This window comes from Vidua macroura, chromosome 5 (assembly GCF_024509145.1).
Source record: "Vidua macroura isolate BioBank_ID:100142 chromosome 5, ASM2450914v1, whole genome shotgun sequence".
Classification (NCBI taxonomy): Eukaryota; Metazoa; Chordata; class Aves; order Passeriformes; family Viduidae; genus Vidua; species Vidua macroura.
Window position 1 is genome coordinate 47,384,384 of NC_071575.1, and position 12,950 is coordinate 47,397,333.

Sequence of the window (12,950 nt, forward strand, 5' to 3'; positions counted from 1 at the left end):
TTTAGGAATGTTCCTACATAATGGAAAGAGTTTGCTTTCCAAACACCCTTTGACAACCCCTTTTTTTCTGCATAGAGACAGGAAGACTAAAAGGAATAACCTCAGTTTCTTCACTAGGAGTTCAGTAGATTGGCCTTTACATTATAAGGAGGAAATACTCTGTAGAGCACATACACGCTCTACAGTAGATTATATTAAATGTGATAAGATGGATTTTTTTCAAGATGCATCTATATTCAGTAAATTCTAGATGTTATACAAGATCTGCTTTTTGTAATGGCTCAATGTAGTGATTTTGCTTCCTCTCCTCTAACACCTATACAACTTACCAGAATTTTTTTTTTAATGTATACCATCAAGATTTACTCGTTTTTATCAATGAGTGTTAGAGGTCTGTGCTTCACATTACTCTGAATGCCCAGGGGCTTATATAGTTTCAAAGACACAAACATGTTTTACATATCGTATCTGAAATGATTCTCCAGTGGATTTAGAGGTCTTTTGTCTGTATTGTGTAAGTGTGGAAGATTATACCAATCCTACAGAATGGCTTGAAGTGTTAATTCAGAGAGATAAACTGGTACTGGAGTGCAAAGAACTCAGCAACAATGTATCCATGATATATAGATGTAGAATTCCTTGTTTTTCTTTTCTTCAAAAAAAATCTTCCAACTTAATTTCCTTGTTTCTCTGTATGTATTGTCCTGTGGCCCCATGGCACACTTTGCACAAAGAGCCAAGTAAAAATGGAGAGGGAAGAACTTTGTAATCTGTGGTGCCTGCTGGAGGCCATAAAAGAACAGAAGGCAGTATTAAAACTCTCTTATTCCCAGAGGAACTGAGGCAAACCCAGACTGACAAGGCCTTCCTTTCTGTATTTACCTGATTGTTACCAGCAGCACTTTTAGGTATAGAGTATCCTCTGTAGGAAGCCCAGATGTCTATTTTCAAATTGATTAATGGCATGTGTCTACAGTATGTAGCATCAGTGAATTAATACACTTGTAACTAAACTAGGCAGCTGAGAAATGGTACCTGCAATATACTAGAAAACTTGTTTCATAAAGCCTTTATTTTCCTCAAAAATAAAAAGACGTTTTCTCCTTATTGCCAAGCTCTAGGTTGTCACTATTATCTGTTGGGGAGCAGTGGAAGAATATTATTATTATTATTATTATTATTATTATTATTATTATTATTATTATTATTATTATTATTATGGGAGCCACTTCTTATATTTAGCCTCTTTTGATTTACGCGGTGTGTATTATGTAAGATAGTAAAGGGAAACCCTTCTTAAGTTGGTGATGATTCAAGATTTAATAAAATCCCCCAATTGGGGAATGCTTTATATTGAAATTCATTCAGTGTGGAGTAACTACAGTTGGGGTAATCTCTTCTTCCTGTTAGAGCATCTCAAGTTCTGCAGCAGTATAAAACAGAAAACTCAGATGATCACAGCAAAACAGGTGAGAAGAAGGGCAAGAGAAAAATTGCAGAGGAAATCAACATATGTTTGGAGTTTGTGAACTGCTCGGGCTTGGATTTCCATTTGCATGTAGTTTGGGAACTGCTCTTTAGGGAACACTGCTTGAGATACCAGCTGCTGTTTCTAGTTTCTCCCATCTCTGCACTTTTTTTCAAGCTGGGGTGTGTTGCCTCAGTGAGGCACACAGACTTTCTTCCTGTAGAACTGCACTCAGGTTGCAAGGGTAAATTACCAGTGAAGCATTTCATCTCTGTGCAATTAGACTACATTTTGGAAGAGGAAATAATCAAACCACACACATTTGCATGTTCTCACTTTTCTATAGCATCATCCTCTCCGTGAGGTATGGAGAAAGTGTTTAAAAGAAAAAGTTGTTTTTTCTTGAATATATAGCAAGGTCTTCAGGGTTTTTTTAATTATGCATTTTCTAGTGTTTGAACTATTAACAATGTCAAGTCTCATTTTTTTCTCTGGTTTTGTTAAGAATTTCTTGGGAATCTCTAGAGATCATTCCTGTCAGCTCTTGCATCTTGGATGAAAAAGCAAAGAAAATTGAATACTTATCAAAGGCACCCTTGGTCCCAGATGCCCATCAAGCTGGAGAACTGAAAAAGTGTTAAAAAAAGCAAAAAAAAAAACCAAAACAAAACAAAAAAATAACCACCTGAAGGATTTTAAAGATATTTCAAAGAACTCTTTTCCACCCAATTGCTCAGATTCAGTCTCTTGGCACTTTCATCACAGTGTTCCTAGTTATCCGTTCACCATGCAATTTTCCAGTGATACAAGACCTGGTTAGCTTTTCACTTTTTCCTTTTTTTTTTTCCTCCTCTGAATATAAATAGATGAGGGAAACAGAGACATCTTACAAGCTCCCTCTCTGCCTTCTTCACAGAAACACCATAAAAAACATCAGCAATAACGAAGCTCAGGCATGTTTTTTCCCTTTCACCTTCAATTAAAAGGTGAAGCTTAAGGCTGGTGTTTTGAACATACTCTCTTATGCTGATATACTTTGAGCTGGCACGGGGAAAAATGGTGAACATTCATCTTCATTTTGCAGTGGTTGTGAGCCACTGTCTGCTCATTAAGGTGTTAACATTAGCAGACATAGGAAACTAGTGTGCAGCTGGGAGAACATGTGGTGAGAGGTGTTAATGGCTTACATTAACGAGTCTCCCCTCTCACTCCAGAGCTTACACACTACCATGTAGTATCACTGAATTAATTACAGAATTTCCATTCTGTAATATACGATGACATTACATTTAGACCTGTCTAGGGACAATTGTTTATCATTTTCCTTATAGACACTAACAACTTTAAAAATTCTCATTAAATTCTTAAATGATGGATATCTTTTCCTTCTTTTTCCAAACACCCATAAAGGCAATAATCATACCTGTTACCAAGGATGTTATTAAATATATTTATTAGTAGGAATATTTTAATAAAATCAATTAAAGGATTGTCTTTTTATTAGCGGTTTTATTTTTTTTTTTAAGGAGACAAGATTGTCAACTATAATCTTTGTGAATCCTCCACAGCCATCAAAAGTACGGGTTCAAAAATATGATTCTGATTACTGGTTAGTTTGCTTGGGTTTATTTTTAAAGACAAGAAGAATCCCAGGAAAGAAAAGCACAAGCTAAAGATCACTGCTGGTATTTCAGTAGAGTCCTTCAGCTTTTTATTGCCTTTTATTTATATCTCAGTCATGCTGAGAGTGCTTGCCATTGTGCTGAACGCTGCACAAATGTATTGCAATATACTTCATGCTGAAGGTCTTTAAGGTATAAATAAACAACACAAAAAGTAAAAGTAGGAACAGAACCCGGGCTCTCACTGCCTTTCTGGAGCACTCTGTAGTTAAGTTGACACCGTGTTTTCACTGGCACAGCCTTGAACAAGGCACAGGCACTGACTGGTGCAGCTGTGCCTGCTGAAGCCTCAGGTGGGACAGCTGCATTAAGCAGCACGTGCTGCTTGATAAGCAAGGTAGGCAGACTGGATTGAACAAGTGTGAGGGCAAACTGGAGATAGTGGTAACATACCCACCTCAGGAACACTTTGGAAGTGTTGCAGCACTGGTTTTCTTGAGAACTTTGTGCCAAATCATCTTCCTCTCAGCTATAGTATGACTGTTAAATGATGAAAATAATTCTTATTTTAAAAATTCTTACTAAAGCAGTGCTGTACCTTTTACTCACAGCAATACTGAAGTGATCCAAAATAAGATATTGATTGTGACTTCTGAGATGTTCATTCAGTTCAGTGACAATGTGTGATGAGAATCAGGAAATGTTTTTTTATTATCTTTTCTTCTTTCCCCCCAGGAATTTGGAAAGTCCTGGGAAGAAGTGCAGTCAGAGGATGACCGGGAATTACTAGATAACCTAGAAGAGTAAGAGTTATTTATGTACCCATTACACAGACTTGCAGGACCATTATTTTTTGAAGTAGTTGCAGGGAAAATGCTGTGCACAGTTAGCACACGGTTTAAATTCATTTAAGCCAATCAAATCAACTCCAAATTGTCCTCATTAAAAACACTTCTCAGCAATGAGAGCTGTAAACTTCATATTTCAACCACAAGCCTGTTTTTTGTTTCCCTAGAGCTCAAACAAGAGCCTTCTGGGCTTGTAATGATGTAGATAAAATGCATTATTTACTTTTGCACCAGAAAACAGTCGAACAGCTTTTGCTCAAATTTAAAAATCAAAAATAAGCATCAAAAGTGTCAGTATGAAGAAGAAATGGTGTGAAAAAAAATTTGATAAAAAGGTAATAATTAGAGATTAAAGAAGGATTTCATAGGAAGCTTCTCAGCAGTGCTGACTGAGGGCAAGATCCACCTCTTCTGCATTCTTCTGTGGTCCAGGCCTTCAGATCACTGCAGACATGATTTCCTTGGCCATAGACAATTGAATAAGCAGGAAGAAATTTATGGGTATCAAGGTCCCCGATCTTCCTGGTTCTCTCTGTGACTTGAGGTTAATTTTACTTTACCTGGTTGCAGTAATAGTTCTATCTCTCAGCAGTACTAGGATTGAAATGGATGTTTTGGTAAATATCTGTGTACTTGTCTAAATGTAGCATAAGTGAGTAATTAATATTTCATAAGTAAATAACACTTAGAGTTAGCTCTGCCTGGTTATGACTTTGGCTGGTGTATTGAAAGATTAGAAATGTATACAAGAATTTCAAAAGACCTTAGAAAAATAAATACTGAAAGCAATATTTAATGACTTGCCAAACTGGATAGAAATTGAAGTTAGTATTCTGTATATTAGTGCAGACAATTTCAAGTAGAATTAAATGCCTGTCTGCATAGAAATTACCCAATATTAACTGCTCAGTTTTTCTCAAATTTGTAATTTTTTTAGACTCTACAGCAGATTGTAATCATGTATCCAGCTATAAATCCACACTGTCTTTTCCACCCCTTTAAAATACTCAGTTTCTCTGGATTTATTTCTAGTGTTGTGAAAGCAGAATCTGAATTGCCCTTTCTCAAAAAGTCTCTTCTCTTTCCACAACTAAATTAATCTTTTTGACTTTTATTCATAAGAGATTGGTCTGACTGGGAAGAGCATCCTGCATGTGCAGTTTGCCTGTTTTGTGAACAACAAGCAGACACCACAGAAAAACTGTATCTTCACATGCAGGTAAGACTTCTTTTAAATAACAGTTTTTTCATCACTATGGAATTAAAAATTGTGTTTGTAACATCTTTATTAAGGTCAAATCAGCTGCTGCATTAAAATGTCCTCTTCAGCACAGAACTAAAGTACTACATGCATCTCCAGTATCTATTGTTTAAAACATGCAGAGAAGTCAAGCTTTACATTAAGAGTATGACTAGCTATTACTTTTGACTGTACAGACTGCTACAGGCAGTAAAGAAATAGCATCTTTGATATCATAGTGCTTTCATGATTTAATATATTTTATTATGGTTAGCATCTGTGTTCCAGTTTTAGTAAACTATTTAACAGTATTAAATATGAATGCAAAAGTTTCTGATGAACCAAAACTTCTGGGGTTTTTTTCATGCATTCATTTTTGTGTGTCTATATGTGAATGTCTGTGTCAGCCCATGAAAAGCTGAGCTGTTTTTAACTTGGAGTAGTAGTAGAAGTAGAGGTAGTGGAAAATAAGATGTTTTTTCTTCCCATTTTTTTCTCCAGAAATCACATGGATTTCACTTTCCTAAAATAAAGTCAGAGCATGGTGAGTAAGAGGGGCTGTAATTTTCAGCATTTGCCACTAGTGTGGAGAAAACCACATCATAAGAATAGTGGAAAACAAGTTTATCTCTTTTATTTTTGTAGAGACATTTAACTTTTCCATTATGGAAACTGTTTCTGCCAGCTTACAAAAGCAAGCCAAGAATACTTTATTTTTATGGAACTGTTGCTACTGCCAAGGATGTGTGCTATTTTCTTTAGACCCATTTGATTGTTTTGCAGAGTAGCTTTTATAAGTACCTGCTCTATGAGTTCCAGGTCTGGCTGCTGGAGACTTGGAAGTATTATTATTTTTATTATTATTTTTGTTGTTATTATTGTTATACCTGTTAATGCTTGCTTGCAAGCTAGGAGCTTTGTTTGGCCAATGTTTGCTTTCTGCTGTAGAGTAGAATCATTTAGGTTGTGGAAGACCTTGAAGATCATTGAGGCCAGCTATTAACCCAGCACTGCCAAGTCCCCCACTAAACCATGTCCCTGAGTGCCACATCTACACGTATTTTAAATACCTCTAGGCATGGTGGTTCAGCTGTTTCTCTGAGCAGCCTGTACCAAGGCTTCACAAGCCTTTTGGTGAAGAAATTTTTCTTAATATCCAACTTAAATCTCCCCCTGTCACTTGTTACTGGGAAGAAGAGACTGACCCCTAGCTGGCCACAGCTTCCTTTCAGGTAGCTGTAGAGAGTGATTAAGTCAGTCTGGAGACTCCGCTTCTCCAGTCTAAACAGGGGGGCAATCCCTGCTCTGGTCCTGCTGGCTACAGGATTGCTGATACAGGCCAGGATACCATTGGCCTTTTGGCCCCTGGGCATTGCTGGCTCATGTCCAGCTGTGTCACCAGCACCCCCAGGTCCTCTTCCACTGTGCAGCTTCCCCCAGCCTGTAACGCTGCATGGGGCTGTGTGACCAGTTGCAGGACCCAGCACTTCTCTTTGTCAAACATAATACACTGACATCCTGACCCAGGCTCATCTCTAACGGGCCTGGTTTTATCCCTTACCCCCTTCAAATCTAGTTTGAAACTGTCTCAGTGAGCCCTGCTAACTCCTGTGCAAGGATCCCTTTCCCTCTCTGAGACAGGTGTACCCCATCTGTCACCAGCAGGCCTGGGGTCGTGTTGACACACCCATGATCCAAATACCCCAAATTCTTCCAGTGACACCAGGCTTGGAACCAGGTGTTGAACTGCTGGCTCTTCCTATTTCTTCCCTCATTATTCCTTGCAACTGGAACACTGCTTGTGCTCCTGATCCCTTAAGCAGTCTTCCCAAGGCCTTGAAGTCACTCTTGATTGCCCTAGGACTTCTTGTTGCAACTTCATCACTGCCCACCTGAAAAATCACTAACAGATAATTACCCATGAGGGTGGGAAGGTTTCTTGTCATACATTTAACCTGTGCCCCAAGGAGGCAGCAGACTTCCCCTAAAAGTGAGTCTGGTTGGCATTTTGGCCTTCATTCCCTCCAGCAGGGAACCATCTGTGACAATGACCTGTCTTTCTTTCTTTATGGGAGCAGCTTTTTTGCAGGGCATAGGCTTACTTAACCCCAGTGGCTGTGGTGGGTCTGTGCTGGGTGAACCATTGTCCTCGTCACCCAACCTCGTTGGGTTCCACTTGCAGGGGCTCTCACCTGTTACACCTGGGAAGGCAAGGCGGTCACAGAGGAGACAGGTCTGCTGCACCAGAAAGGGACGTGTCACCACTGCCCCCGTCCCTTAAGTCACTGTGCTCAGGCAGACAGAGGGAAGGCAGGGAATACTCCAAACCATGTATCCTGTCTACCTGCTGGGCCTGTCCCAGGGAAGCCAGGATACAGTGCCCGTAGTCAGTCCCTCTCTCATTTCCCAATATTCTTCAACCTACTTGCCTCCTCCTGAAGCTCTTAACTAAGCCTAAAGACAGACTGAGAGGAAGCAAAATGTTTCCAGTTTTTGCACTAAAAGAAGGGTTGGTTTCCCAGCAGCTAGGAAGAAACACGTATTCAGTTAATTTGCTAAGATACAGAATGCAGGCAGTGCTGTCTTCAGTAAACTCTCATCAATCCTTCTGCTTAAGCCAAGAAAGCATTTTTAAATTAAGACTTATGTTGCCCAAGAGCTTGTTCACTACCATCTCTCCCAGGTCTGAACTTCTATCAGCAAGTAAAGCTAGTGAATTTCATCAGAAGAGAAATCCATCAATGTCGTTGTTACAACTGCCAGGAGAAATTTGAATCCAAAGGAGGATTGATAAGTCATATGGAAGAGACCAAACACATTGCATTCCTGCCAGCCAGGTCTACATGGGATCAACCACAGTAAGGGCAAATACACTTCTTCCAGCATTACTTGATAATTTCTATGAAACAGTAAATTGAAAGTTTTGGGGTTTGCGAATACAACAGTGCCCTGAGCTCCCTAACTCTAGTGGCCCAGATAAAATAATAAGTGGTCTCAGAACTACTCAGAATTAGAAATCTCTATACAGCTCTTCTCTATGACTCTTCTACACTGTGCATACCTGCACTGTGCAGTTGATTTTTTGGGTGTGCTGTTTACTGTCATTCCAGACAACCAGACTTGCTCATGTTTCCTTTTTAAAATTCTTGTCTCAGCCTCTCAAACAAAATGTGTGACTGTCTAGTAATCATATTTTGTTGCTTTCAGGTATTATTTTCCTACCTATGAAAATGACACACTCCTGTGTACATTGTCAGACAGTGAAGATGCAAAAGCTGAGGATCAAAGTGAAGAAGTGCCTGTTGTAAGTGAAGATATATCCAGTCTAAAAGCTCTCAAACAGAGCAGTGTTTTAAACCAGCTTCTGTGTAAAGAGAAAAAGAGTCAGGAGAAATTTTGACCTGGAAGTACAGTGGCTGACCTTTAATGCTTTTTCTGCAAAACAAAAAAAAAAAAAAATTTCAGTACTTTTGGAATTCAGTTAAACTCACAAATGTTATCATCATGGGACAAATATTAAAAAGTGAATGCTAAATAAAAATTTAAGTGTTAACTTTGTTGGTATATCTTCCTTTAAATTTTAGCTTCATTTTAAAATTGAATGCTCAATTTTCTGCTAGGATCTTCAAATATCCTTTGTGCGTTAGTGTTATTTACAAATTTTTCATCTTTTTTAAATTTTTCCTGAATGAATCAGAATATGAGTTTTATTTTAAGGCCACCTTGTGAAAGGTGAGAACAACTGAGACAATGTGTAAAGCCAGTGAGAAATCTTCTGTGTGTTATTGCTATTAGAGAGCAGACAGAAAATGTAATTCTTGATCTGGTGTGTGAAGGAAATCTTGCTCATTTTTACCTTAGAACTTTTGAAAAATAAAAATAAATCTGTATATCTCTATTATTAATCATCAGTATTTAAAACATATGGTGCCTATTCTCAAAACTAGCTCAGAAACATCAGTAATGCTCTGCCTGCCCCGTGAATATCTGACTGCATGAAAAGTTGCCAATCTAAAGTCTAATTATTATAGGAATAATTGCAATATTGGTTGCATCAAAAATCCAAATAATTTAAAGTAGATTTCTTGTATGGTTATGAACTGAGATGTAAAAGAATGACTTAGGGAATTGCAGACGCATAATCCAAATGAAATCCTAAAAATCTCAAGTCCAGAAAAGCTGCCATATTTCCTTTTCAAGTTCTCAAAGTGGCAGAAGGTCTTCAGCATGTCCAGAAAGAATCTTAATCTTGATAGGGTAAAGCTTCTCAGAGCATAGGTCGTGCTAGGATGATCCAAACTAAGAATTCCTGAAATGTTAAGTAGTTCCAGAATTTAGGTTTAGCTTTCCATAATATGTATAACCTCTTTCAAAAATGTTAGTACATTCTTTTTTCTTCTTCAGGTCAGTGTTAGAGCACTGGCGGAAAGAATTGAAGTCTTGGCTCAGTGCCCTTCCCTGCCTGAGAAGATTCAAAGCTGCAGCTTTGCCTTTGCACAGCCCTCATTACCTGAAGTTCCTTGCTATCAATAAGAATTGTTGTTGTTTGTCTTTGTACTGTGATTGTGAATTATAAAGCAGTCCCTGGGAGCAGGGGCTAAATTGCAGATCTACAGCCATGTTCTGCTAAGCTTCAATGTCCCACCTAATTCACCCTGCAATCTTATTTGCATCAGTTTCTTTTCATTTGCATTGAACTGTTTTCTCCTGCCATTACATGTCACCCTCTAGCACCTCTCTTTGCTTTCTCTTTTATATTTTTCTTAGGCCTGGGTACTCTGGAAATACGGTAGACCAACAGAATACTGAAAATGCACTGAGTAAGATAGATCAGCCACATAACTGCAGAGTGAAACAGAGACAGAAGCAGTATCTGACTCTGTCAAGAGGAAATGGGATAGAAGTGCAGCAGGTGCTGAGAATACAGACAGGAAAAGGGGACAGTTGTAGTCATACGTTTGCATTGGTATAAAAATCTAGGAGGAGCAAGCACCAGCCCAATATTTTTGAATTAAAATGTCCTGACCATCATAAATAAGCTACAGTCTTACATTCGTAAAATTCTTAATTTCATACAGCAATTGCAATGGCTGTTGCTGCTTTTTAAGCCCCCTAATTTTCTCCAAGCAATTATTTTCTTCCTAACTTAGGAATTGATTTCAGTCGTTGCTTTTTAGTCAGATTCTTAGCTGAAGGAATAGGAGTTAATGGGGCTTACATTAGTGATGTGTGTTGAGCAATGGAAAAAATCAGCAAAAGAATATGGCAGCAGCACACAAATGAGTTTTATGGCAAGCCCATCTCAGGAGGGCACATTAAGGGAAACATAAAATGTTACTGATATATAATAAAGTGAATTTGCAAAACATTTCCTAATCATAAGGAATGTGATGCTGAGTCATTCAAATCCCTACAACATGAAAACAATATGAAATGACTGCTGTTCTGGTTCTAAGAGAAATTTGAAAAAGCAATGTTTCCGTGCAGAATTAAGAGACTATCTAAAGAGAAATTGTATAAATACCACACACTGGCTGTCTATTTTGAGTAAAGAGAAAAAGGGACTTAGGAAGAATTGATAAGCAGTGTATAACTGTTGACTGGAAATAGCAGGAACATGAGGAATCAGATTAGGGTTGAGCTTGTTACTTCAGTTATGAACAGGCAACAAAGTAGATTTAAGTCTTTTGTAGGATCACAGAGAGGGTTGGTTATGGTTTCTAGAGTAAAAAGCATTTTCTTTTAGCCCAATGATGCTTGTCATTTTGCTGGAGATACTTATTTCTTCATATAATGCCCACAATTTTCCCTAGGCATTCTTGTCCTCTTATCTGTTTTAAAACTGAAGCTATTTTTTGTCACAAATAGAGGACACAGTAATGACTGCATACAGTTATTAGGGGCAAATATGGTCTTCTAAAAAAAAGAGTATTTTTGGAAGCATGGCAGCAAAAATTATATAATAATGCCTTAATGCTTGGAGTGGACAGAGTTCCAGTTGGCAAATGCTCTTGAGAGAGTCAGATCAGGAGAATGAGTACTTCTAATTGGTATGAAAAAATCTATACTAGTTTAACTCCCATGAACATTTCTTACAATAATTCTTTCTAGCCTAGACCTGGACTCCTTATGCACATTCACTTTTCTGTGTCTAAAGCCAAATTTAGAAGGACCTGGGTTAAAGGAAGAAAAATGCTTGTGTCCAGGTGATTGATAATCCTTCCTGCCCTTTTTACAAGTATCTTAATTATGTGTTTGATGCTTCTCCACACTCAGTTTAGTCTGACAAGTCTGTGGAGACTTAATCTGACTTAAGGAGTTGTTGGCTTCCATTTAAGACACTGTTTTCTGTTTCTATCTACATTTGCCTGGCGTGCTGTGAGAGCTGTCAGTGTCTTCTCTTAGCTGGCTAAATGGTACCTGATGAGAGAAACACCAGACTAACTCTCTGAAAAGTCTCTCTGCTGTTGTCCTTTCTCAGTGTCATTGCTGCCTCTGAATTCCAGTCAGATCTCTGCTAGCGAGTGAGGTGTTTGTTAGAGTCTCTCTCTCTTCTTCTTCCATTTAACGGTGTTTGACCTAAATCTGAACTTTGAGTGGAAGTAAACAAGGTTGCCAGTGTTCATTCTCAAATTCAAGTCCAAAGCAGATAGTGGACATAGGTCTTGTCATCATCTACTGCCAGTGAACAGCAGCAAATTTCCTGGCTTTTCTCATGACTTCATGCTGTATTAAGTGGTCTTGCATTATTTGCATTTTATTTGGATGTATATAAGAGGCCAAAGAGAATCAAAGATCCCTGGAGAAAAGCTGTATTTGACATTGGCAGCATGAAAAATACTTTTGTTTCCCCAGGAGGTTTTGTTAAGTCAGGATACTTTCTGAGGCTTAGTCACAGTGCAACAACTGAAGCATGTGTTGGTCAAATTATGCCTTCATCTATTTCTGCCAGGTATGTCAAACATATTGGTTAGATAACAATTGTCACATGCAAGAGGTGATTTGTAGCCCTAGAAGGAATTACTGCTTCCATGCAGTAGTCATTAAAAATCAGCTGCTGTAGAAATATATGCAGCAGTGGTTGCATATAAAATGAATCCCTTTTTTATGAGCATTCAATGAGCTGTTGTTCTGAGTGCAGGTTTTTTTTTTTTTTCCTTTCTGTAGGAAGTTTTCTCCTACTAAGCTGTGCTCAATTTGACTTCTTCCACCAGGAAGAAATTTTTAGTTGCTTCTTGAATTGGATTTTACATCTTTTGCCAAATGCTTGCTCATAAAGATGCAGACAAAGTAACTATTTTAGTGATTAACATGTAACCCTTTAGTTGAATTCACATTTGATATTTTACATCCCTGATAAATTCACTCTCTCCATAAGAAGAGCAGGGGAATTAAGGATATTTACAACTAAAAATACATCAGTTGTGTTTGCATAAATTTAGATAGAAATAGAAGTGTTCTTCTTCACAAATGTACCTTCGAACACAATTCTCTCTATCTGGTTTATGATCTTGAGACTGAAAAGCTGACTATGTGTAGATTACATATGGATCTAATGTCTAGCCTTGCATTATAATCAATAAATGTAGTCTGCAGATCCTAGAGTCATTCAGCTCACCCTAAAGAAGTGCCAGTGACAGATTTCTAGTGTTACTGCTAGAACGCCGATATGCTACAATTGTAATTCTCAGTATAAACAAATGCTTCAAAATTTCACATTTTGATGGTGTCATGCAATGCATTTGTCTGTCACATCACATCTCATGAGTGTG

The 12,950-nt window shown here is 38.1% G+C and overlaps 1 protein-coding gene across 1 annotated transcript in view; it reads left to right on the forward strand.

Annotated features, from left to right (window-relative positions):
- ZNF277 (zinc finger protein 277) overlaps positions 1 to 8,731 on the forward strand; it is a 41,424-nt gene extending 32,693 nt beyond the window's left edge. Inside the window, exons 8-12 of the mRNA XM_053978908.1 lie at positions 3,826 to 3,893; positions 5,061 to 5,157; positions 5,680 to 5,722; positions 7,862 to 8,036; positions 8,386 to 8,731. Of these exons, the coding sequence (XP_053834883.1) occupies positions 3,826 to 3,893; positions 5,061 to 5,157; positions 5,680 to 5,722; positions 7,862 to 8,036; positions 8,386 to 8,578 (576 nt within the window). The 3' untranslated portion in view covers positions 8,579 to 8,731. The remainder of the gene's footprint in view (positions 1 to 3,825; positions 3,894 to 5,060; positions 5,158 to 5,679; positions 5,723 to 7,861; positions 8,037 to 8,385) is intronic.
- The last annotated feature ends 4,219 nt before the right edge of the window (positions 8,732 to 12,950 follow it).